General features: G+C 44.0%; 1 protein-coding gene across 3 annotated transcripts in view; it reads right to left on the reverse strand.

Moving 5' to 3' along the window:
• The window catches only part of TET1 (tet methylcytosine dioxygenase 1), a 117,834-nt gene that overhangs the window by 83,854 nt on the left and 6,585 nt on the right, over positions 1–27,395 (reverse strand). For all 3 annotated transcript variants that reach the window (XM_039324619.1, XM_039324616.1, XM_039324615.1), the window contains exon 2: positions 24,357–26,363. In XM_039324619.1, coding sequence (XP_039180553.1) covers positions 24,357–26,249 — 1,893 coding nt within the window. In that variant the 5' untranslated portion in view covers positions 26,250–26,363. The remainder of the gene's footprint in view (positions 1–24,356; positions 26,364–27,395) is intronic.

Here is a 27,395-nt window from a genome sequence, read left to right on the forward strand (position 1 = left end):
TATTAGTCCCCCAATTACCAAAGTAACTTAACGGTTTACAATAAAAACTGTAGAACTGTAGTTAAATACTGGCATATTAAAAACCCCTTTCAAAAATGTTTTATATTTTTTTCATAAGTAAAGAGCCAAAAGAACATTCAACAGAACTGGCTACAGAGAAGGCTCCTCAAATTATTTCCATAAATGTTGTGTGTATGTGAGGACTATATTAATTAAATTTTTTGAATCAAGGTACCTCAAAAGGGCTAACTTACAGAATCCATCAAAAATCCAGGACCCGTGATTCTTGTGGAATTGAAGTTTGACAGACTTTATGAAAATAATTTTATAAAATTATCATTAAAATCTTTTATACAAAATATTATGAGACATTTCCTGTGGTCAACTGCTGATGTTTGCTATATAGTTAAAGGCAGACTATTTTCAAGGCAGATACTACTCTGAATATCTCCTTGAATTTTTAAAAACTTTTCCAGTGAAGGAAGCACACTGGATGCTTTTGCCTTTGTTGAAGACATTGAGGAATCTGGTAAGGAAATAACTCTGAAATAATGACTCGATGGGTCACAGGTTGTCTAGTCTTATCTAAATTCAATCTCAATTTACAAAAAAAGTATCCTGCAAGCACACATTCAAGAGAGCCCCAGACTTAACTAACATTAAATCTATCATCACCCAACTTCAGATCTCTTAATAGTTTCCTAATTTTATGTAAGCACTATAAGCTCCTGGGGACAGAATTGAGCCTTCAAGGATACCATTTTGAAGAACTGTCTCAAAATGATATCACTGGAAGTCTACTTTATATTTCAAAACAGCACCTCCTATTCCAAAATCTCTCTGATGATCCACAAAGAATCTATTACTGCTGGGATCCAAACGCGCTGATTCAGACTTACAACCTGAAATGTAGTAAATTGCTTGGCTGCTTTAAAATTTATGCCCCAGCCCCTCAAAAAAAAATAACAAGCTTTTTGTAAAAAAAGAAAAGAAAAGAAAAGAAAAGGCTTGATATTGCATTCATTCATTCATTCATTCATTCATTTTTTCTATGAGAAAATTGAAAATTTACACAACCCAATCTTATGCATACTTTCTTAATCATCAGGTTTTTCTTTAACAGGGTTTGTTTTCAACCACGTAAAGCAGGGGTGTCAAACTCAATTTCATTGAGAGCAGCATCAGCATTGCGGTTACCCTTGGAGGGCTGGGTGGGTGTGGCCAGGGTAGGTGTGGCCAGCTCTACATCCTTTGCGTCAAGGGTATCTGTGGGGGCCTGGGCAGGAGTGGGACAGATCTGAGGGTCTCTGGCAGAAGGAGATGGGACCAGGGCAAGTGCCAAGGCATGGTCCACTGGAGGAGCCTCACTGTTCCTCTCAGGCCATGTGGGGGGGGGCACCTTATGGAGCTAAGACTGAATGCGTTTCAGCATAAATGGCCACCACAAAATTGTATATTGGCTCCAGGCTGGCCTGGGCCAGGGCCAAGGCAGAAGGGACCGTTCCCTCACTATTTCTAGGATGGCTTTTCAGGCCACATGAAACCACTTTGCGGGCCACATCCTCCCCCCCCCCCGGCCTTGTGTTTGACATGTCTGATGTAAAGGATTACAGCTTCAAGGGGAAAGTCAATACCACTGATGGAATTTCATCTGATGGTGAACAAAACCAGGATGGTTTTCTCCAAAGCCTTCAAATGCAGGTGGAGCCTATTTAGGAGACCAAAATATTTGGGGGTGGAGAGAGAAGGGTAAAAGGTCATACTAGATGATTCCAATTATCACCCTTGAATCTGCTCTTAGTATGAAAAAAAAAAAATCCTAGAAAAACCCTAGATTGTAAAAAGCCAAAAGCCACATTGAGGACAATGAAGCTTATTTTCAAGTAAATGTGTTAGGCTCAGTGTTTCTCAACCTTGACAATTTTAAGGCATGTGGACTTCAACTCCCAGAATTCCACAGCCAGCAATGCTGGCTGTGGAATTCTGGGAGTTGAAGTCCACATGCCTTAAAGTTGTCAAGGTTGAGAAACACTGTGTTAGGCTGCACGGTTAATCTAATTTGACAAATCACACTGAAAACCTTGACATTTTTGACACATGCTGTTCATGCAAGTGTAAAGTATCAACTGATGTGCAAATTAATGCAGCCAAAGATAGCCCAAACCTTTCTGCACAGAGTTTCAGGCTATCCCAGGTTGCAATGGGAGTGTGACTTTCAAGGTTTTTTTAAAATGTATTTATAATTTTTAAGAACGGCTTCAGTCTACAAATTCTCTAAGCCAAAAGAACTCATAATCTCCCGGTTTCTAGCCTGATGCCTTAACCACCAGCCCAAACTGGCTCAGTAAACACACAGTCATATGAAAATTAAATATTAACAATTTCATAACAACATGTGGCACATTCCCGACAATCAGGATCCAGACTATTTTTATCCTGAATGGGCCTTTTCAGTTTATTTCAATGGCCTTAAGAGCCATGCACAGGTAATAATTTTACCAACAGAATTAGACTGAACAAAGTGCATTCCTGATGCAGTTAAAAGAAATGGAAACAATATTAAATTAAGCAATACTGTCTATTCATGTTGCAAAATTCTTTGCTCCCTATCAAAAGGAAATGAGTTTTGAAACGAAACAACTAGAAAGAGGTTAAAAGAATAGGAGGCTGTTTATTAGAGGGAAAAGAAATAATATATGAAGAAAAGGGTGAAGCACCAAAACCTCACTCTGCAATGAGATAAAAAAAAATAATAATCAAAGAAACATGGAAAAAGACAGGCAGAAATGCTAAGTTTCCTCCTTTTCTTGAAGCGGAGCCTGCTGAAGTCGCTTTAATTCCTTGTTCTAATTGTTTCCCATTTTAAACTCCAATCATTCTTAGCGACTTGAGTAGAGATTTGTTAAATAGTCAAAACAAATAAGCAATAGCGCTTAGATTTAGATACCTCTTCACAGTGCTTTACAGCCCTCTCTAAGTGATTTACAGAATCAGCATATTTTCCCCAACAATCTGAGTCCTCATTTTACCGACCTCGGAAGGATGGAAGGCTGAGTCAACCTTGAGTTGGTCAGAATCAAACTCCTGGCTGTGGGCAGAGTTAGCCTGCAATACTGCATTCTAACCACAGCACCACCATGACTCATATAAGAACACATAATATATCTAGCTGCGAATGCTTTATGGCAGTGTTTCTCAACCTTAGCACGTTTAAATGGATGGACTTCAACTCCCAAAATTCCCCAAAATTCTGGGAGTTGTAGTGAACCCATCTTAAAAATGTGTCAAGGTTGAGGGGCCCTAGTTTATGGACCCCATCTATGGTTTGCTTTTGATCTTTGGAGCTGACCTTCTAGATTCTTCTCTGTTATCCCTCAGAGACCTTGAAGAGGTCTAATAAGCATGTTAGGAATTTGAACAGCTAAACATTTATCCTTACCTCACACACTTCATTTCTAGATAGTTTCAATGTGATGGCATATTAGTTTAATATACCAAGCTTAGATCAGTATTACCCAAGGAATGAACACCTCTTAGTTGTTTCACACCTGACCAAGCTAACAATCCACTCACTCAGCCTTTCCTCTGCAGCTTGAAATATTCCCAGGACTAGATTTGGTGAGTAATTGGAAAAGAATCTACCAATTTGGTATAGTGCAGTGGTGGTGAACCTATGGCACGGGTGCCAGAGGTGGCACTAAGAGCCCTCTCTGTGGGCACGCGTGCCGTCGCCCCAGGCCTAGGCCTTCAGCTGAGTTTTGTAAAACCTTTTCGGTTTAGGCCTCCACTGCCCTGTGCAAAAAAAAAAAAAAGGTTCAGTCAGTCAATTTCAACTTCTCGTGGAAAAAAAAAGATCTTGCAAAGTTGGAATTGATTGATTGAACTTTTTAGTCCCACCCAGTCTGCCGTTACCACCGCAGCCACGCCCACCCAATGGGCCACGCCCACCCGGCACTCGATGATGCATAAGTGGGTTTTGGGTTGCAGTTTGGGCACTCGGTCTCTAAAAGGTTCGCCATCACTGGTATAGTGGGTTAAGGTGTTGGCTTGGAAACCAGGAGACTAGGAATTCTAGTCCTACCTTAGGCATAAAAAACCAGCCTGGTGATTTTGGGTCAGTCCCTCTCTCTCAGCCCAATTCCACTCACAAGGTTGTAGTTATTGGGAAAACAGGAGGAAGAAGATCTCTTAAGCATGTTTGCCACCTTGAGTTTTTTTTTTTAAAAAAAAGTCAGGATAAAAATCTTTTAAAAAAAACAAACCCAAAGCTGTAGGCTAGAAGGGAAAATCAAAACACCATCCCAGAAGACAGTGGCAAATTCTTCCATAACGCTGCTGTAAAAACTACATGTGGTCAACAGATATTGAAGGCAAACGGAGAGTCTCCATTTTTGAATCCAAACTAAAATTTGGTTTCAAACTGTGCCTAAGCTACTCTTGAATGACCCAACTCTGATCTGGACACAAACAACATACTGTACAAAGAACAATACAGCTTAGAACAGTGGTTCACAACCTTTTTAATGCCGTGACCCTCCAACCGGTCATAAGTTGAGGACTACTCAACCGGTCGTAAGTCGAGGACTACTCAACTGGTGCAGCACCGTTTGCAGAATGGGACTTTTGGCGGGCTCAGCAGGGCAGAGACAGCCTGGACAATTCCTATTGGCTTTTGAAAGCCAATAGAATTAGACTCTATTCAAGAGAGTCTATTCTATTGGCTTTCAAAAGCCAATAGAATAAAAGGGAGTAGCACAGCTAAGGAAAAGGGGGAAAAAATGGCGGACTGCGTTGTTTGGCGACCCCCGTGAAATGGTCGTTCGACCCCAAATGGGGTCCTGACCCACAGGTTGAGAACCATGGCATAGGCTTACCTGAACGGTACGGCCATGGATACCTAGCCAACGCCTTTGTCTTCAGTTGGCTGATGATTGACTCTGAGACCAAGTAGCCAAAGCTTGACACGCCCCCACTTCCTGTGGAGTCCATTCTTAACGAGGGCGAATTGGCTGATGATTGACGAGGTATTGGCTCTCAGCTCCCTACTAGCGGCCTGCTGGCCTTGGGGTGGGTGTGGATTATCCATCTCCGTACTGAGAAAAGGCGTTCAGGTAAGACCAACGCCCCTTCTCCAGTACAGGAGATGGATAATCCATGGATGGGACGTACCAAAGCCTCACTGTCCCAAGGGGTGGGAAACAGATAAGGCTGGTAGATTGATCTCTGAGACAACTTGCTGGAGGACCCTCCTACCAAAGGAGGCATCCGCCGATGCAAAGCGGTCTATCTTGTAGTGTCGTATAAACGGGGAAGGCGAGGACCATGTCGCGGCCCTGCAAACTTCCTCGATTGACGCCTGGGTAGCCCATGCCGCCGAAGTTGCAGCGCTTCGGGTGGAATGGGCTGTGAGATGACTTGGGGGCGGCAGGGATGATACATTGTAAGCTTCTGCGATACAGCTTCGGATCCACCTTCCAATGGTGCCCGCGGAAACTTTCCGCCCCAAGGTGCCCGCTTGGAAGGACACAAATAGGGCCTCCGATTTGCGGAAGGGTTCTGTACGCTTTATATAACGCCGCAAGGCTCTGCGGACGTCCAATGTATGCCACTGCCGCTCCCGGTCATGTGTTGGATTTGGACAGAAGTTTGGGAGAATTACTTCCTGTGTCCTGTGAAAGAGTGAATTCACCTTCGGTATGAAGGCAGGATCTAACCTAAGGACCACCCTGTCCTTGTGGAAAATGCATAGGTCGTTTCTGACTGACAGTGCGGCCAGTTCCGAAATTCGTCTGGCCGATGTGATGGCAATCAGGAACGCCACCTTTAGCGACAGGTGTCGCAAGGAAACGGTCGCCAATGGTTCAAATGGTGACCGAGTGAGTGCGTGAAGGACTCGCGGTAGTTCCCAGGACGGGTACCTGTGAATTACTGGAGGTCTGGTGTTATAGGCGCCCTTGATAAAGGCGCGGATCCTGGGGTGGTGAGCTAAGGGAACCGAATCCGTGCAGGTGAGGAGGGTGGACAAGGCCGCCACTTGCCTGCGGATGGTCGCGGGGGCGAGGCCTCTGTCTAGTCCCTCCAAGAGGTAATCTACTATCTGAGGGATGTAGAGTTTGTGTAAGTCAAACTGCCGTTCCCTGCACCAAAGGCAAAAATTTTTCCAAGTGGAGTCATAAATGCAGTTTGTTGCCGGACGGCATGAAGCTTGAATTATGGTAATGGCCCCGGGAGAGAATAGTTCCTGTGCCATTATCTGGCGCTCAAGTGCCAGGCGGTCAGTTGTAACCATTGGGGTTCCGGGTGACTGATGGTTCCCTGGTGTAGGGACACTTGATGAGGGGGAATGTTCCATGGGGGCGACTGAGACAGGTTCATCAGGTCGGCGAACCACGGTCTCTGTGGCCAATATGGTGCTACTAGGATCACTTCTGCCCGCTCCTGAATCAGCTTTCGGATGACCGCCGGTATGAGTGGTAGTGGGGGAAAGGCATAAAGCAGACCCTGAGGCCACTGAGTTCTCAGAGCGTCCGTCCCCTCTGCTCGCGGGTTGAAGTAACGAGAGTAAAATCTGGGGAGCTGGGCATTGTCTGATGATGCGAACAGATCGAGGATCGGGTACCCGAACTTGCGGGAGATGTCTAGGAACAAGTTCGGGTGTAGCCCCCACTCCGAAGGGTCCACTGTGGTGCGGCTTAGGAAGTCCGCTTGCTGGTTGTTGACCCCCGATATGTGTTCCGCTTTTAGTGACTTCAGATTGGGCTCTACCCAGCTGAATAGGAGTCGTGACTCTGTCATGAGGGTTTTTGATCTGGTCCCCCCCTGCCGATTGATGTGCGCCTTGGCTGCTACGTTGTCTGTTAGGACTAGAACGTGGTGGCCTCTGATTCTGTCTTTGAATTGTTGCAAGGCTAGGTGGATAGCCCTGAGTTCTAGCCAGTTGATGTTGTTTCTCAGATCCGTGGCGGACCAACGTCCCTGTACAAACCGGGAGTCCAGATGGGCTCCCCAACCATACAGACTGGCGTCTGTAGTGATGGTAACTCTGACTGGTTCCTTGAAGGGTGACCCCTTGGTCACGGCCCGAGAGCACCAGCGTAGCGCCCTGCGGATTTGTGCCGTGACCCTGACTAGGTGGTTGGATGCGCTGGTGTTCTGCCGTTGGTACGGGAGCAGAAACCACTGTAGTTCCCGTAGGTGGAGCCTGGCCCAGGGTACAATGGCTATGGCCGATACCATCTTGCCCAATAATTGGGAAAGTGTTAGTATCGGAACTGAACGTTGCCTGTGAACCCAGCGAGCCAGTTCCCTGATGCCGGCCACCCGGTCTTGGGAGAGATAGACCATACAGTTGGTTGTGTCTATCATGGCCCCCAGATGCAGCAGCCTGGACGAGGGAACTGTCTGGCTCTTCTGAAAGTTTACTGAGAATCCGTGTAATTGGAGGACGCGAATGACGGTCCTTACGTCCGCCTGAGCTGTCTGTAGGGATGTTGCTTGGATTAGTATGTCGTCTAGGTAACATTGGACGCGTATTGGGATTTTTCTCAGTTTGGCGGCTACCGCTGCTAGTATCTTGGTAAATACCCTGGGTGCCGAAGATAGACCGAAGGGGAGAGCTCTGTATTGGAAGTGTTTTCCCCCGTAACAGAAACGTAGGAACCGGCGGTGGTTTGGGTGGATGGGGATGTGAAGGTAGGCTTCCGTGAGGTCTATCGATGCCAGGAAGTCTCCTTCTCTGATGCTTCCCAGGATGGACTGAAGGGATTGCATCTTGAATTTTTTGTATGTGATGTAGCGGTTGAGGTTTTTTTAGGTCCAGGATTGCCCTCCATCCTCCTGAAGTCTTTGGAACCACAAAGAGGATGGAGTAAAATCCTCTGCCTCTGTATTCCGCTGGGACCGGTTCTATTGCTTGAATGTCCAACAGGTGTTGGATGGCCTCCTGCATGAGTTTGCGTTTGGTGGGGTTCCTGGAGACCGAGCAGTTGATGAGTCGGTCTGGGGGTGTGACCAGGAACTCCAGGGACAGCCCGGACTGGATGGTTTGTAGTACCCACTTGTCCGTGGAGGTCTGCTCCCACTGGTGGAAGAAGTGAGCTAGTCTTCCTCCAATGGGTAGGTCTATGTAGGAGTCATTTTGTCTTCCGGTACGGACGACCCGTTCCACGAAAGGGTCGTCTCGACTGGTTTTGTTGTCTGGGCTGGAACCCCGGTCTGTCGTAGGGGCGGCCGTACGGTTTGTTCTGCCTGGGAGTGAATGGCTTGGGTGCCTGACTGATAGGCGTGGTTGTCGGTTGACGAAAGGACTGCCTACGAAAGTAAGGTGTGGTACGTTTGTCTGACCTTTTGTTCAAGTGTGCCATGACCTTCCGCTTGTCTTTGTTCTCTACAAGATAGGGGTCCAAGGCCTCCCCAAACAGACCGTTGCTTGAGTAAGGGGCGGTCGCTAGCCGCCACTTAGCCTTGGTGTCAGCTTGCCAGTGTTTTAGCCATAGCATTCTCCTGGCAATTATGTTGGATGCTATGGATCTGGATGAAAAAATGGCCGATTGGAACGTTGCGTCTGCAGCGTATTCCGTGGCTGCTACCATCTTAGCCAGGTCCTGGTGTGTTCGTATGTCCTCCATAGGAACTATGGTTTGTAGTTGTTGCAACCAGATGAGGGTGGCCCGGACAAAAAAGGAGGCCGAGGTGGCTGCTTTGATGGCCCATGCCGCTGTCTGGTGGGTTTTGCGAAAGGCTTGTTCCCACTTTTTGTCATCTGCCTTAAGGGCCTCCACTAGGTCCCCAGCCATGGCTGTCTGGGAGACCAAGGGGGTCCAGGCTTCATCTACTTTAGGAATTTCTAAGGCCTCATTGAGGTCTGTGGCAGTGCTGTATAATTTTTTGTCCGTACCACTCACTGATGGGAAGGAAGCGGGAGAGTCCCATGGCTTCTTGATCCCTTTCAGGAAAATGGCGGGGCAAGGTATATGGTGTTGCGTTGTCACCTTTTCTACGAATACGGGTCTGGATGTGGTGGCCGGTGTCGCTTGCGGCTGAGAAAACTGATCCGTCCCCATGTCCGCAATGGCTGTGGCCTTGCGTAGTATCGTGAGGAAGCGGTTGGGATTAAATAATCCCCCTGAGGGGGGCTCAGGGGGAAGTTCCTCATCCTCTGACATAGAGATCCCAGGTTGATCCTCCTCTTGTGGTGAAGAATAACCACTCATGGAGGACTGGGCCGGGGAGACGGGTTCCTGAATGCCTGAGGACTCTGAGGGGAGTTCCGAGTGTGGCATGGCTGAGATGGAGGGCCCCTGGTCGTGGTGGGCGGAGCGCTGTGCTAGGGCTCGGTCCACCACTTTGGTTAATAGGGCCTCTAGCCGTCCATCTGCCCAGATGTCCCCTATGTCATTACCTTTGGGTGTGGTGACCGCAGGTGGAGAGTTGGACTCAGTGGTTGTGCCTGCCGCCGTGGTTGTTTGTTGGGCTGATGTAGATGGCGGGTCCAGTGGTTGCGGTGTTCCTGGAATGGACCACGCACTCTGGGTTGATGTGGATGGACCCAATGGTAATTCCATCTCGGTGGCCGCCATTTGAACCAATTCCATTGGGCCTGCCTCTGCGCTCTGGAGAACTCCTTCTCCAGGGCCTGGTGCCTACGGCTGGCTTGCTTTTCCGCCAACTTGGAGGGCCTCTTGAGCGAGTGTTTTGTCTTCGCTTTGCACTTGCCTGCCGCCTTCTGGTCAGAAGGTGTGTTGCAGCCGTAATTGGGAGGTGGAGGGGTCGTGCTCATGGATTGAGGCAACGAGGGTCCCTCCATTCCGCTTGAGCAGTCCCAGAAAAACTGAGAAGACGCTCAGGCAGGCAAGTATTGGCGGGAGCGAAATTGGAACAAGTACCAGGACTGTTCCCCTGATCACCCGACCACAACAAAAATATTCTCTCTGGGCTAAGGTCACGGTAGCTGAGGGAGGTACCGAAGGCACGTTTGGAACCACTCTTTGGGTTCCGCCCGGAGGCCTTAGGTGACCAGGCAACGTGCACCAGTAGAAAAAGGAAAAGGGAGGCAAAAAATATCAGTGGCGACCTCAAAAGGGTCTGTAGGCCTGACTTAATACACAGCAGGTATCAAATGGCGGTCACCTAGAGCGGAATTTATTCTTATTAATACTATTACTATTATACTAATAATAGGAACAACAATAATAGTAAAATAATAATAATAATAACAACAACAATAATGGTGATGATGATAATATTGTGTGTTCTGTCTTTAGGCCTGTTGGCCCTGCAGTCGCTTAATTTTTAGCTTTAAAAAAAAAAATTTTTTTAATTATTATTATTATTATTTAAAATTTATGTATCTATTTTTATTATTATTATATTTTGTCCTATTATTATATGTGTGTATCGGGGGTGGAGCGCTGGTTGTGTGCTCCTATTCCGCCTCTATCAGTGATTCCAGATATGATGTAGAGCTTCCTTAAGCTTGGTTTGCCTTTCTCTGGCAAGAGATGGCAGCCACAGCTCGTTTCTCCCTGAAAAAGGGCTTTGCAGATCCCAGGAGGGTTCTCTAGCCTCCGTTTCTTGGTTGGCTTACTCCCTTCCTGTGCTTCGTTTCCCTCTGAAGATAAGCTCCGCAGCCTCCCAGAAGCTGCTTGTGCCCGGGGATTTAAATTTGGCGCGCTGTGACGTTTTAAGGGAATCCCAGCCAGGGATTGCCTTTGTTGTCTGAAAACGGCAACTAAAATGGCGCCCGCGGTTGCCCTGGGCTGCTAGGGAATCTCCGATGATCCGAATTCAAGTTTGAATCCGGACCTGGAGATTGTTATTTTTTCCCCCAATTTGAGGAAAAAATCCCTTGGAAGGTTGGGGAGAAAAGCTCAGCAAGTGGTCTCTGCTGATGCCTTTTTTTCCCCCCCTTTTCCACCTCCAGAGCCCTGGGGCTGACTGGGATCCGTGGGGAGTTTTCCCCCCCCACACCCCCTTTTTCAATTTTAATATAGGATCAGGGATGATCCCAAGGAAAACTTAGTGGTTGGGGAAAAGGTTCAGCAAGTAGTCTCTGCTGATGCCTTCTTCCCCCCCTTTTCACCCCCCAGAGCCCTGGGGCTGGCTGATATCTGTGGGGAAATTTCCCTCCCCACCAATCCCCTTTTTAATTTTAGGTTTGAGATCAGGACTGATCCCCAGAAAATTTTGTGGTTAAATTCCTATAGGTGGAAAATATTTTTTTTTTTTTTGGGAAGGGGAAGCCAATTATCAAGGGATAATCAATCAATGGATTTCTTGTCTAACCTGATAAGCTGAGAGCCACGCCAAAACGAGTCTTCTCCGAGCAGAGACCAAGTTAAGAATGGACTCCACAGGAAGTGGGGGCGTGTCAAGCTTTGGCTACTTGGTCTCAAGAGCAGGCAGACAGAGAAAACCCATCCATGGATTATCCATCTCCTGTACTGGAGAATGATGTGCTCAGACTCGATTTTTTACATGAAGGGCTGTAAAACATTCTTTGAGGCCTCCAAATGGACAACCCTCAATTGTATTCCCCAGAAATAGGGCAATTGAGAATGGAAGAGAATGACCCAGGTCTACAATGCACCAAAGTCATTGGGGAAGACAAACCCCTAATCTTCTTTACCTGCAACCTCATTTACTGTGGAGTTCTTCTGCTTTTTGAGCAACTGATGTATACTGATTAGTCGGGTAATGAAACATCTTCAAGAAAACAGCCAAGCTCAAAGAGCACCAAGGACTTTTAGTTCAACCCCGACCTACAGATGTTCTCTTCCACTGCAACCTCATTTACATGCAATGTTTCAAAATGTCCTTTTGAGGTCAAGCCACCTCCAGGCACTTTATAAGGTAAAATGTAAGCAATAATATAAAATAGGGAAATCAAAAGACAGCTCAGAAGTTTTAAAATAAATACATCAGTTGACATTAAGGAATTAAAAATGGATATCCACATGTTTTAGCATTATCCAATTTCATCCTTCAAATATCGTGTTTCTCTGAAAATAAGACCTATTCCGAAAATAAGCCCTAGCTTGATTTTTGGAGGTGGGTGTAATATAAACCCTACCCCAGAAATAAGCCGTAGTTAAGACTCACCCACCCTCCCACCTCTTCCCTTTCACTCCTTCCGATTCAGACTGTTGGTGCTATCAGCCCCCTAGCCCCCTTTGCAGCTCTGCCCACAGCCACCGAAGCGGCAGACAGAACCCCGGGGGGTCGGGGAGGGTGCTGAAGTGAGCGGGCGTCCTACCTGCAGCGCCCATGACAGCTACACCTTCCCTGCCAGAGCCGGAATGCTGCTCCATTTCAGTAGCTGCCAGCATTCCCTCCGGTAGGTCTGGGCAGCTGCTAGAGAGACGGGCCCATTTCAGCTCCTGGCGCCTCAGAGGATTTGTCTTATTTAAGGCCTGGGCAGCTGCTAGAGAGACGGGCCCATTTCAGCTCCTGGCGCCTCAGAGGATTTATTTATTTATTTATTTACAAATATTTATATGCCGCCCAATCCCAAAGGACTCAGGGTGGCGTACAAAATTAAAAACAGTCGTAAAACAATAAAATAATCCAATCATACCACGAGTCCGATCATATCTCGGCCCCCCGGGGACATTAGCCCCAGGCCTGCCGGAACAGGAGAGTTTTAACGGCCTTCTTAAAGGCCGGCAGGGTGGGAGCAGTTCGCACCTCGGGGGGAAGTTGATTCCACCACGTCGGAGCCACCACAGAAAAGGCCCTTCCCCGAGGGCCCGCCAGCCGACATTGTCTGGCCGACGGGACCTGAAGGAGGCCCAATCTATGGGACCTCACCGGTCTCTGGGAGCTGTGCGGCAGAATGCGGTCCTGTAGGTAACCTGGCCCTATGCCATGAAGGGCTTTGAAGGTGATAACCAACACCTTGAATTGCGTCCGGAGACCCACAGGAAGCCAGTGCAGCTCGCGGAGGATAGGTGACACGTGGGCGTACCTTGGCGCGCCCACAATCGCTCTCACGGCTGCGTTCTGAACCAACTGCAGCCTCCGAACGCCCTTCAAGGGTAGCCCCATGTAGAGCGCGTTACAGTAATCCAGTCTTGAGGTGATAAGGGCATGAGTGACTGTGAGTAAAGCCTCCCGGTCCAAATAAGGCCGCAACTGGTGCACTAGGCGAACCTGTGCAAAGGTCCCCCTGGCCACAGCCGATAAATGTTGTTCCAAATTTAGCTGTGAGTCCAGGAGGACACCCAAGTTGCATGCCTGCACTGAGGGAGGTAAATTTGCCCCCCCCAGGACTAAAGATGGACCATCCAGTTGGCCTTTGGGAGGCAAGACCCAGAGCCACTCGGTCTTGTCAGGGTTGAGTCTAAGCCTGTTCACCCCCATCCAGACCCTCACATCTTCCAGGCACCGGCACATCACGTCGACTGCTTCACTGAAAGGACACGGGGTGGAGATATACAATTGGGTATCATCCGCGTACTGATGATACCTCACCCCGTGTCGCCGAATGATCTCACCCAGCGGTTTCATGTAGATGTTAAAAAGGAGGAGGGACAGGACCGAGCCCTGAGGCACCCCATGATCGAGGCGCCTAGGGGTCGATCTCTGTCCGCCCGCCAACACCTACTGCGACCTGTCAGAGAGGTAGGAGGAGAACCACCACAATACGGTGCCGCCCACCCCCACCTCTCCGAGACGACGCAGAAGGATACCATGGTCGATGGTATCGAAAGCCGTCTTGGCACCTGCTTTCCAGCTCCGTCGCATTTCTCCACCGCTGCGGAATGGGAGAGCTTGCCGCACCATCGCCCGGATGCCCTCACTTCCCCCAAGCATTTCTTTGCTAACCTGATTTCCAGCTCCATCACATTTCTCCATTGTTTGCAAAATTTCTTGCAAAAAAAAAAAGATCTCGCAAAGTTGGAAGGTCTGATTTTTTTTTTTTTAAGTCCCACAAACTTCTTTTGTTTCCCTGCAAAAGATGGAGAAACATGATGGAGAAACACGACGGAGCTGGAAATCAAACTAGCAAAGAAATGCTTCGGGGAAGCAAGGGCATCTGAAAATAAGACCTCGTGCCTCTTTTGGAGGCAAAAAAAATATAAGACCAGGTCTTATTTTCAGGGAAACAATAGTAGATTATTTACATAGAATAATGCACAATTAAGTTTTATTTTCACTTATAGCGCAGTATTCTTTTCCCACAAATATTAATCCTCCCAATAAATGTAATTGACAATGTGGACAAGTAAGTAAACTCTGGAACAATGTTGCCAGAAAATCAAAACACAGTGCTTTACTGGTAACAATGCTTCTACAAGGTTTTAAAATAAAAAATAGCAAGATCGCCTCAATCTGATTTATAACACATTCCCAAATCCAGAATCTGTTTACACCTCTGGCCACAGATAATTTCATATTGATTGATATAATGGAAGTATTATGCTAAACATCTTTACAATAAACTTGTAGATTGGAATGAGTCAGAATATATGATTGCCAAAGAGCAGGTTGATTTCAGAGTCAGGCATCTGATCATAGTTGATGCTCCATTTTGTAGCATCTAATGGGAAAGTATATTGCTTAAAGGTGGATCCACATTATACGTGCTACTTTCAATGAATTTAAGTTTGCATTTGATTTTATCTCTAGATCAAGGATGTGGTGCAAACTTAAAAAAGAAACACCGAGATTGACGCATGAGATTGTTGATGAGTAAACTGTATTAAAATTCTAGCTTAAAAGTTTGTTGCAGTGTGCAGGGACATTACACCAGAGAAATCTCTGTGCAAAGATGGAGCTGCATTATTTAATTTATATATTAATTCTGTAGTGAGTTGGTTAAACAGCTTCACATAACACTCTCCAATACTAGCGAATAAACACACTGCGACACTTTTGTATGCGATTAACGCAGTACTGTTCTCTTATACAGGTACATCCATTGGTTTAAAAGAACTCCATGCATATTAGCGTAGATTTGTATTATTCCAAAGCTAAGATCCTGCTGTTTGCTTGGCAGCTCAAGGGACATCTGAGAGAGCAAGTTAAAATCCTAAATATTGGGGGATAGTATATCACACCTAAGTGTTGGGCCCATTAATATTATACTGTCCAAAATGCCCCAAAATCAGGCATAACTCTGTGATCTTGCCTTTATACCAGCTGTCCTTAAAAGCTTTATATCAGCTGTCCTTAAAAGTTCTCTCAGCAGAGACTTAATTGCACAGCTTTTACAGTATTTGAGGGGTGTTTAGGATCATATAGCTGTTCTTTCTTCTCTCTCTCTCTCTCTCTCTCTCTCTCTCTCTCTCTCTCTCTCTCTCTCTCTCTCTCCCTCCCTCCCTCCCTCCCTCCCTCTCTCGAATTTTAGGCATTATTTTTCAATACTGTGAAGCGTGCCCAATATAACCCTTCACTTTGAGGCAACTAACATTACAGTGATCAGTATCTGGCTGTGTATGCTTTTACGCTAGTTAATGTTCTTCCCTGAGAGTCCAAGATCCTTGATCCCTGTGGATAATTTTTAATCAGTCGAAGAAGATCAATTCACCAAAACATAGAGAGTTAAGGCATTTTATGGGATATATTATTGATAATGGGTTACAAAAAGTGGGTGGATAATATAAACAAAATGTGAAGGATGTAGAAAAGCAAAATTAAACTATAATAATGAAAATAAGAGGGGAAGGAGATGACTTGGAGTTTGGGGGTTTTCAGAGAAACAAGAAATATGGGAAAAATAGATTAGGGCCATCAAAGTCATGGTACTGTTTTAAGGATATTGTTACAATATTTCTTCCCACCCCTATGTGTGGAAGGGATAATTCAATGCTTGTTAGGTGTGTTAAATCTGTCAAAGGAAAAACACGTCTATTTTCTTTCGTTTTCCACCAAAACGTTGCAGAAAATCCTATCATACCATAATCTGGCATCACCAAAACTGGGAAATACAATTTTGGAAGCATCCACAGCACAAACAAGTGCCTCAGGGGGTGTGGAGTGGAAGTAAAGCCATTTTCGCCTATTCTTGCAAATTTTAATCTTAATAAATATTTTTCCTTTTGGTATTTTTTCCCCTGTCCATTCCCATTAATTTAGGATCTAAATCACATACCCCTGAAGGTTACCTGAAAAACCAGAACGTTGTCTTAGTTTATAAGACAATATGTCTTACAAGAATATATAGCTTGTTAACACATTTGATAAAACAATCTAATGCAGTGCTTCTTAATCTTGACAACTTGAGGATGTGTGGACGTCAATTCCCAGAATTCCCTAGCCAATATGCTGGCTTTGGAATTCTAAGAGATGAAGTCCACACATCTTCAATTGCCAAGTCTGAGAAAATAACAATCTAATGTGAGTGAGGGTATCCTATATACTTAACATCAGACACTGATATTCTGAGGCAACATAACCTATGTTTTCAGCAGGATGAGCTTGGTTGGACTTGATTCAGTTTTACTATGCTGAAAACACCGCATGAATCTTTGCATTTTATAATGTCTATAACTTATCAAGTTTTTAACTGGTAACAAAATTAGCATTAATTCTACACCAACTACAATTCTACAACTGTAACTGTAAACAACTTCTTTATGACACTCAGGATATTAGGAAAGATGAGGGAAACCATTCACAAACTACTTCAAGGGAGTGACATATAATTCAGGACAGACATCAAGACTGAACCACAGATTGTGTGTATGCCACTCTTACACCCTGGTTCTCAGATTATTCAATCCTAAATTTGTATTATTTCATTCCCTTGGCTTCAATAAAATTTTGCACCTCAAGAAAATAAGATGTCAGTGAGCAACAAGGCATACTGACTAGTATCGACAAGATTTCTGGAAGATGCAGAATTCATAAATCTTTAAGATGCATCCTAGATTCATTATCAGCTCATAAAATTAGCTAGGAAACAGCTGTCTCTTTGAAAGAGTATAAGAATCCAAAACCCCTTCTAAAATTAAAAACGTACATTCCTCATATGTAAGGAACTTTTATTTGAATTAAATTTGTATTTTCATTACGGACTATAATAAGACAACATATACAGGAAGTCCTCGACTTACGAGCACAACTGAGCCCAAATTTCTGTTGTTAAGTGAGACATTTGTTAAGTGAGTTTTGCCCCATTTAACAACTTTTCTTGCCACAGTTGTTAAGTGAATGACTGGAGTTGATAAGTTAGTAACCTGGTTGTTAAGTGAATCTGGCTTCCCCATTAACTTTGCTTGTCAGGTTGTAAAAAGGGATCACATGATCCCGGGACACTGAAACTGTCATAAATATGAACCAGTTGCCAAGCATCTGAATTTTGATCACATGATTCTGGGGATGCTACAAAGGTTGTAACTCTGAAAAACGGTCATAAATCACATTTTTCAGTGCTGTTGCAACTTTGAATGTTCACCAAACCAACTGTTGTAAATCAAGGATTACCTGTATAATCATTTGGATTCAAATCACTTTGGCCACTGACCATTTTTTTTCCTAGTTTGCCTGATGCAAACTGGCACCTTTGCAGTGACCCCTGATATTCTTCAAGGATATATTCACAAAAACTGTGCTTTACAATCCCAATCAGGAAGAATTGTTGAAATTATAATCTTACGTAACAAAATGTAACAGGAAGTAGCATCTACAGCACATATAAGATCTGGAGTCTTGTAAATCTACTGTATCCAGATTGATTGTTTGCTGAATTGGCTGTGCTGAAATTGTCTTTATGTCTTATTGCGGTTTATGATATTTTAACAGTAACAGTATAAGAGTTGGAAGGGACCTGGAACGTCTTGTCCAACTCTGTGCTCCACCAGGAGACCCTATATACCATTCCAGACAAATGGCTGTCCAGTCTCTTCTTAAAAGCCTCCAGTGATGATGAAGCACCTACAATTTCTGGAGGCAAGCCATTCCACTGATTAATTATTCTCACTGTCAGGAAATTTCTCCTTAGTTCTAGGTTGGATCGGTCCTTGATAAGTTTCCATCTGTTACTTCTCATCATGCCCTTAGGTCAGGCATGTCAAACTTGCGTGACGTATCGTGACATATCGCAACTTTTCCCCCATTGCCGGCAATGGGGTGGGCACGGTTTCGGCGTGATGCATCCGGCCCATGGGCCGGCAGTTTGACATGCCTGCCTTAGGTGTTTTGGAGAAAAGATCAATCCCCTCTTCTCCGTGGCAGCCACTCAAATACTGGAAGATTGCTATTAAGTCACACCTTGTCCTTCTCTTCATTAGACACTAGACACACCCAGTTCATGCCACCATTAATCGTATGTTTTATCCTCCAGTCCCCTAATCATTTTTACTGCTCTTCTCTGTACTTTTTCTGGAGTCGCAACCTCTTTTTTCCTATCATCGTGACCAAAACTGGACATAGTATTCCAGGAGGGTACTAATCCTTCATGTGATCTTGATACTATCCCTATTTTATGTTTGTAGAGTTACTTGTTTAAAAGGAGTAGCTATATAAATTATCTAGAGTTAATAAATGTGTTATTTTAATTGTACACCACTCTCAGTCATATGATATGTGGGTGACAATGTAAACTGAATGAATGAATGAATGAATGAATGAATGAATGTTGGTTTATCGTAACATCAAATGCACTCATGCAAAGTGGTATAACACTCCCATTCATGAACGGTCCTACAGCTGATCCCCACTTTCCAGTAAAGATTATTCTTTTCCATCAACCATTACAACCACAGTGAATTCAATCTGACAGACCCTAGCCTTGCGTTATCACAAGTGTTCTTTGAATACTGCCCAAGACACTAATAGCATCTATAATGTTGAAGGAAGCTCAAAATCAAATAAGTCTACATTTCCTATCAGCTAAATAGCCTATTCAAATGCAAGGAGGAAAAAATAGTTCCTCAGCTGAGACATAAAAAGATTAATATCAATATAGGAGCATATTTTTCCACCAAAATACTTCAGATTAAATTTAAACGACATCAAAGTTCAGGGAGGCTCCCAGTCTTTCAGGCTCCTAGATCAGCTGTGAAACTTCTTTTGATATACAGGATTGAGCCTCGGGGAACAGAAAAATTCAAGGTTCTGTTTGGCAAAGGTAAAATAAATTAGAAATAGAAACTAAAACCAGCTTCCCTTCTAACATTATTGTCTGGGCTAAATGCTTCCTGCTGGTCTGCCCAATTTGCTTATAGCTCCACCATCTGGCTAAACTCAGAGGCAGCCTGGATCCCTGTTTGACATCTCTGAGATATCCCAGGCTTGCAATATGCCACAGAATCACATCTGAGTCCCTCTTAAAGGAGCCCAAAAGTACATTAACTCCTTCTATTTGAAGAGAGCTATTTTTACTGTGACAAACCACAACATTACATTGCTCCTTTTCAGAAAAAAGAATCAGAAATTACATATATTTTCTCCCACTTTTCAGGATTATTATAGTCTTGAGAGTTATAAAAGCAATGAAGATGGAATTAAAACCAAATAAATAATTTTGTTCTAGGTATAAATCATGTGGTATTTTATTGTTTTACTTTATTTATTTATTTTTTTAAAAAATCTGGTGACTAAATTATCATGATGTCAGAGGACCAGGTTGTTAATTAACAGAAATAATCAAGGAGTTGGGTTTTTTTTAGCATAGAATAATATTAAAAGGTGGGAAACATCTGCCTTTCCAGGGGGTGCTGATCACCTGGGGAAAAGCCAATGGTGCAGTAAGCTGAACTTGTAGTCCAGCAACATATGGAAAGCTCTAGATCAGGGTGTCAAACTCAATTTCATTGAGGGCCGCTTCAGCATTGCGGTTGCCCTTGGGGGGCCGGGTGGGTGTGGCCTACTGGGTGGGCATGGATGGAGTGCGTGTGGCCTACTGGGTAGGCATGGCCAGCTCTACATTGTTCGCGTCAAGGGGGCCTGTGGGGGCCTGGGCAGGAGTGGGACAGATCTGAGGGTCTCTGGCAGAAGGGGGTGGGATAGGGGCAAGTGCCAAGGCATGGTGCATTTCTTCATTCCTCACAAAGGGTGACACCTCCCCAGCATGCACCCAGGGGGCGGGGCCAATGCGACAGAGGCTGGTTCCTCGCTGTTTCTGGATGGCCTTGTGGAGCTGAATACATTTCAGCATAGATGGCCACCACAAAACTGTGCATTGGCTCCCGGCCGGCCTGGGCCAGGGCCAAGGCAGCGGGGGCCGTTCCCTCACTGTTTCCAGGATGGCTTTGCAGGCCACAGGAAACCACTTCGCGGGTTGCATCTGGCCCCCGGGCCTTGTGTTTGACATGTCTGCTCTAGATTTCCCACCCTTGAATTGGTTGCAGTAATACAATAGAAAAGTTGCATTTCTGGGTATAACAGAAAATGTAGACTAAGGCGAGAGGGGAAAAAAGGTACTGTATGAGTAGTTGTCACCTTACAATCATTCATTTACTACTGGAAAATACAAAGGCACTGAAAAAATGATTTATAACTATTATTCACGCTTATAACCATCATGATCCCCATGGACACATGATCAAAATTTGGATGCTTGGGGCTTCGGGTTCCGAATTGTGACGCCTTCGGATGCGCTGGGAGAGTCCTCTCTCCGTTGTTCAGTTTCCCTTTATCAGAAGACCCTGGAAAGGGTTGAAAATCACCCTGCAGGGGCGACCACCATTTGGGAGGACCCTTGCTAGATCGCGGAAGGGCGGTAGCCCTTCCGTTTGATCCGAGGCAGCTCCTCAGGACCGATGAAGAAAAGATCGGCCATCAACATGGCCGATCATCAAGTCGCACCAGCCGAAAGCCAAAATAACAACTAAGCATAACGAAGCACCATGGAGGATTTGGGTGAGACTCTTATTTACCTTTCTCTTTCCCTACCACATTCCTGTGAAAGCTCCTTGAAACTTTTTTCCCCACTCTCAATACAGCGGCGTTTGCATACTTGGGAATTTAAATTTTGGAAACAAAAGAAAAGAAAAGAACAACTAACCTCACCAACTAAATAACTGGATTTTTGCTTTTGCGGATACCCAAAACTTCCTACTATAGAGATTTAACATCTTCTTTAACTGTTAACTTTGGAAAATATTTTTTTTTCTGTTTTTTTAACTGAATAAAATGCTATTTGGCATCTGGGAAAAGATTTTGTGGTCTGATGGGGACATCTTCTGGCAAAACCTGGCATACCAACTGATTTTTTTTTTCAATTGTGTCTGTTGACTCCCTTGATTTGCCCTTCATATTATCAAAAAAGATAAGAAGTAGAAACAGCTGGGTGGTGACAATTATTTTTACAAGTGTGGAGGTGGACAATGGCTGACTCTCACTAAACATACCCTCCACTAAAGGGCCATCTCTAATCACCATGGAAATGGAGGAACCCTATCCACAACTTAATTATAAACTTATCCTTGAAAAAATCCTTGAAGCTACTGAGCTACTGAACTCAGGAGTGAAAGCCAAGGACATTTTCACAAAACTACAAATTGAACCCCAGACTCAAACCGATCAACCTACAAGCCAAAAAATAACAGAAGAGGAACAATTCAACATTAAAGAGGATTTTATACAACACGTACAATCTACTGAGAACATCCAGTTATCAGTCTTTCAAAAGAACTGGCCCCTTTGTAGTTATTAGGTTGTTGCCCTAATAGTTCAAATCTCCGTGTTTGGTTTGAGATGTTAATCATCAGTTCAGTCTGGTCCTCTTCTTCTTCTTGCAGTTTTGTCTGAGTAAAATAAAAGGTCATATCTGATGTTGTGATTGTTGTTTGGTTATCTAAATTGTCTAAGTTCTCAATGTAACGTGTAGTTCATCAATTCCTTTTGCTTTTGGAGTTACAGGTACTATAATTAAAGTCAGTGTTTGAATATCAAAGTTCTCCCTTGATTCAAACAACAATCTGAGGTTTTAAAGGCACTGGCATGGAATCCTGTCAGGCACAAATAGAAAGCCAGAGTTAGATTTAAAATGGGATTTAGAAATCCACCTTATGGGTTAAGCAGCTTTTTAGAGACAATGATTGCTTTAATATTTAGGATTTAGATTTATAATGGGAATTAAAACTAACTGTTAAGACTGTAACTTTAATTGTTATATGGAAATAGATTTGTGACAATGAAAGGTATTTTGTTACTAAATGGAGGAGTTACTAGAATGAGAAACAGAATATATCTGTCAATAAAGTAAGAAGGTAAACTTCTGGAATAATAGGTGTATTTTAGTTATGTTAATTATCTTATAATGAAATGAGGGAAATTAAGGTTATCCGAAGATTAAACATTGGTTATAAAAGGCTAAATTGGAATATGCTAATTGGAATTAAATAAAACCTAAAAACAGGACTTGGATATGTATAACCAAAATGTTATTCACAAATGTATTGATTGATTGAGCTTTAGTTAGAAATCTATTAATATGAATATGATATAATAATTGTGGGAAATAGAGAGGGAACTTTTATTGATGTAACCCGAGATATATATGAATGATTTTGTTAATGGACTATTGACTACCCTATCACCACGCTGCTTCCAAAGTACTAGGATGTAAACATTTAAAAAATTAATAAAACTTGTATAAAAAAAAAAAATTAGATGCTTGGCAACTGGCATGTATTTATGACGGTTGCAGTCTCCAGGAGTCACGTGATCAAGTTTTGCATCCTTCTGACAAGCAAAGTCAATGGGGAAGCCAGATTCACTTAACAACCCTGTAACAAACTTAACAATGATTCACTTACAATGATGACAGGAAAGGTCATAAAAAGGGGCAAAACTCACTTAACTGTGTTGCTTAGCAACAGAAACTTTGGACTCAATTGTGGTTGTAGGTTGAGGACTACCTGCAATTCCAACAGAATAGTTCAGGCATGTCAAACTGCTCGCCTGCAGGCTGGATGCGTCAAACCAAAACCGCGCCCATCCCATTGCCGGCAATGGGGAAAACGTTGTGTGACGTCGCGAGTTTGACATGCCTGGGATAGATAATAAAAGGAAGCATAATAGGACGATTCTTTCCACTTACTCTGGAGCTACAGACTTGACAATGGAGCCCTGCTCTAAAAGACTACAGGAGAACTGTTGTAAGACAGTTGTAAGAACATCATTTGATGGCTGTGGCTGGGAGGACCTTTGCACAAGTTCGTCTGTTGCACCAGTTGCGACCCTACCTGGACCGGGAGGCTCTCCTTACAGTCACTCATGCCCTTGTCACCTCACGTCTGGACTACTGCAATGCGCTCTACATGGGGCTACCCTTGAAAAGTATTCGGAGACTACAGTTGGTCCAGAATGCAGCCGCGCGAGTGATAGCGGGTGTTCCTCGGTACACCGTTACACCTATCCTCCGCGAGCTGCACTGGTTGCCTATTGGTCTCCGGGTCCAATTCAAGGTGTTGGTTATTACCTTTAAAGCTCTATATGGCTCAGGGCCAGGCTATTTTCAAGATCGCCTACTACCTCATATTCCCTTTGTCCGGTTAGATCCCACAGACTGGGCCTCCTTCAGGTCCCCTCGGCCAAGCAGTGCCATTTGGCGGGACCGCGGGGGAGGGCTTTCTCTGTGATGGCACCCATGTCTTGGAACCAGCCCCCCCCCCCGGAGATTAGGACCGCTCCCACCCTGTTGGTTTTCCGCAAGCTGCTTAAGACCTGGCTTTTCCGGCAGGCCTGGGGTTTATAAAATCTGACCCCTGGATGAATGTTACTGTATTGTTTGTCTTGTTAAGTTATATTGTGTTTTTATTGTTAGCCACCCGGAGTCCTGCGGGAGTGGGGCGGTTTATAAATTTTAATAAATAAATAAATAGATAGATAAATAAATAAAAGACAACTGTTGTAAAAGGAAACAGAAAAGCAGTTTTGATATGCAGGCAATCGGTTTTTCTGAATGCACTCCATATTGGAAGTGCACTACCATCCTGAAATAAATCCAAAAGCACCATTGAATTATTAGAATAGCGCAGGATAGAGAGTGGAGTGTTAACCATCTCCTTCACAACATTAATCAACATTAAATATCAAGGTATATTTTGAATGACATTTGTTAACAAGGGATTCAACTGACCACCACTTTTAAAACATCTGTTCGTAATTGCTCAAAAATTATGTGAAATGCCTTCTACTTAATGCCTGCTCTGCAACAGAATTCACATGCAAAACTTTAGGTCAGGGTGTCCAATCTTGCCCATGTGCTGGCTGGGGAATTCTGGGAGTTAGATCCACAGGCCTTAGAGTGCCCAAGGTTGGACAGCCCTGCTTTAGGTGGATTGATTTCAGTGTACCTTATCCAATCAGAAATCCAACCATTATCTCTCATTGAAGGCAGATGGATTCCGGACACTTAAATCATATTCCAATAATTCAAACAATGTCGAAACAAATCTGTTTACCTCTGCAGGCTGCTTTGAGAGTGGATGGGATGGTGGTGGCTTCTTCAGTTCTTCACATTTTCTCTTTTTACAAATCCGGTGGCTAGTTTTGCGTTTCCTACAGCAGCTACACTCTTCACAGTTAGTTTTCCGCAGGCAAGGTTCACAAACTCCACAGCGCCTTCTTTTTTTCTTTTCTAGCACAGGTTGCAAAGAGGCAAGGCAACCTCCGTTTATGGATTCAAAAGATAAGGGCTCAGATGCCATCACTGAGTTGGTGTTACATTTCTTGGGGTCCTGGGGATAGTTTGTGATTTTTCCATCTCTTCCCAGCTGTGGCAAGGGATCCGAATGCCTGGAAATGGAGTTGTTAGGTGGCACTATCCTTTGCTCTTTCCCCTCTCCTGTACCCAAGTTCAGCCTTGCATTAAGGGATTGTGAAAAACTTTCTTCAGACACCTCCCTGCTGACCGGGATAGTGGTTTTTCTTTCTAGATTAAAGGGTGCAGAGGCTGAATCTAAAGTGAATGTTTCTGCAGCAATTCTTTCAAGAGTCCGTTCAATGTCATCCAAGGTGAAATTACTCAAAGAAATGCTAGAAATTTGTTCACAGACTGACTGTTCGTTTGGTTGCTCACAGCTATAGTAGAAAGAAGAATCAAGTGTTTCATTGCTTGGCACCAGCGCCAAGTCCTCTGGTATAGGTGGGTCTCCTACAAGGTCTGGTTCCTTTAAGCAATCTTCTGATCCAGAGGCACATGGCAAATACTTTTCTTCTGCAATAAGAGGCTCAGCATCTGGTTTGTTCAAGGGTTCCGACAGCGCACAGGGGTCTTCCAGATGCAATTTTGAGATCAGTTCAGAGGTAATCAAAACGGCAGCATCGGATTCACAGGGATGTAGCACCATATTATGTCCAGTTTTGGAATGAGACTCCAGAGAAGTCTCTGGACTTTTGTTGTGCAATGCTAGGTCTTGTTCTGAGGAAAGGCTCAACATGGAAAAGGAGTGTGAACAGAAATGTTCTGGGGGGACAGGAGATAAATTCAGGTTACTCTTTGCATATGTTTCTACAGATGTTCCCAATTCATCATCTTGTACCCTTAAAGTAGTGTCAAAGTCAAGGTGTAATTGGTGGAGAAGAGGCTCAGACAAAATTTCATTTGAGGTATTAGTAAACACATTTTCCAGAGTCTGCTCACTGGAAACGAATTCTTCACATCTGTGTTCTTCTTCTAGTATTCCTGAATTACAGGAATTATCCGTCACACCATTATTGGAAACAGAAATTTTGGGGGGGTGCATGATCCCTCTCTTTTTGGCTTGATTATCATCTACAGAGGACCAGCCTGCTTCCTGAGAACACGGAGCCATGTCTCCTTTGGGAGAAGGTAATTCACTATTCAAGTTTAAATCTCGTGCAAAAGCTCTTGTAGTCTGTTCAACTTCTTTCCTCTCTAGTGCAGAGGAAATTCCTGATCTGGCTTTTTCTCTTTTTTGGGGGCCACTCTTCTTAGCTTTTGTGATTGTCGATACTTGAAATAGCCTATGGGAAAATGGTTTCCTGCGAAGAGTCATGGAAAAGCCACTGTAGCTCAAAGGAGGCTGGTTGTGGAAGAGAACATTATCAGTTAATTCCAGATTCATCCAAGATGTTCCAGAAAAGGCTTTGGTTACACTGCTCCGAAGAAATCGGCATGGCGAACTTAATGGAGGTTTACGTCTTTGGGATTTTTTCTTGCCATCGTTCTGGTCTTCTGTTAATTTTCTACAGCTTGTAGAACACTCTTTCTTTGAGGACAGTTTCTTGGCATCTTTTATTCCTTGGCAAGATTTCTTTTTAGCAGGACTCGGTTTCTTTTTGCTTATCTCCTCTTTTTTAATTAATCGTGAAGATCTGGCATCCCGGGCCATTTCTATCAAACTCTAGATGTGACACTGGAATTAGAGTTCATGGAGTCTTGTAAATGTTCTTCATTTCAGGAGAAGCCTGCACATTTGTCAGGGCATTCTCTGTGTAGTACAGAGCTGAAACAGAAAGAAGAGCAATAAAGTATTGTGAAGAATTCTAGGTTTCTCATAGAAGCTTTAAAACATTTATGTCATTTTTTATTATCTCTGTAGTTTTAACATCAAATTTGCAAGATGCATCAAAAGCTGTGCAGACTAAGAGGAAAAGGGATATAGCTAGCAGCTTGCCAAAGGCGCAGGGGAAAAATTAGAGCAAGACAATCCTGTTCATATTTCAATTTGTTTAGTTCAATGCTATGGAATAATATTAAAAGTGACACATGTTTTTTGGCAGCAAAGTCTGGAGGAAGCTGATTTTCTTCCATTTGAAGGTGGTGCTTTATTATTTTGTAATATTGTAGGCAATGCTTTACTTTTTGAAGGCTTGTATTTCCCTCAAATCTTAAGTAATGCTGGAGAAAAAACTAAACAGAAGGTTGATCAGCACCAATTCCACTGAACACCCAATTACATGGAAAAGAAAAGCTTCCTCCCCCACTTTAAACTGACAAGCACTGAATAGTGAAGAAAACAGCATGAATAGTTGCAACATCCACATTCTCTAAGATTTTCAAGCAGTCTTGGCAAGTTTCAGAGATAAAAAACTGGAAGCCCCAAAACGTTTTGAAATAGGAAGCACCACTACCTTCTACACCCAACAACTGCACACCACATGTTTTGCTCAAGGGCATAGGGACCATTCATTTTCCCGTTATGCCAAGAGGGCAATGCAGAAGATCTGTAGAACGTGCAGAAATGGGTATCCAGTAGAAGCTCCTTGCTAAAGGAAATTTTCTATCTCTTTCCTATCTGTTCTGCTCCTAGTAAACATCCACCTCTGTTCAATGACCCTTGGCTTGTTCAAAATGTTTGTTTCCTCGCTGGGTGTGACAAGGACTGGCCCAAACCATTTAAATTCCTAAGGCAAAACATTTGGACTGTAGCTTTCACTGTCATCAGACTTTTGCTTTTCTCCATTTTAAGAACTTGCAGAGCAGAATTTCATTCATTTACCCAGGACACTGATTCATGTGGATCAGATCTCTTGAC

This window comes from Crotalus tigris, unplaced genomic scaffold (genome assembly GCF_016545835.1).
Source record: "Crotalus tigris isolate CLP2741 ecotype Arizona unplaced genomic scaffold, ASM1654583v1 scf7180000024304.1987388, whole genome shotgun sequence".
NCBI lineage: Eukaryota > Metazoa > Chordata > Lepidosauria > Squamata > Viperidae > Crotalus > Crotalus tigris.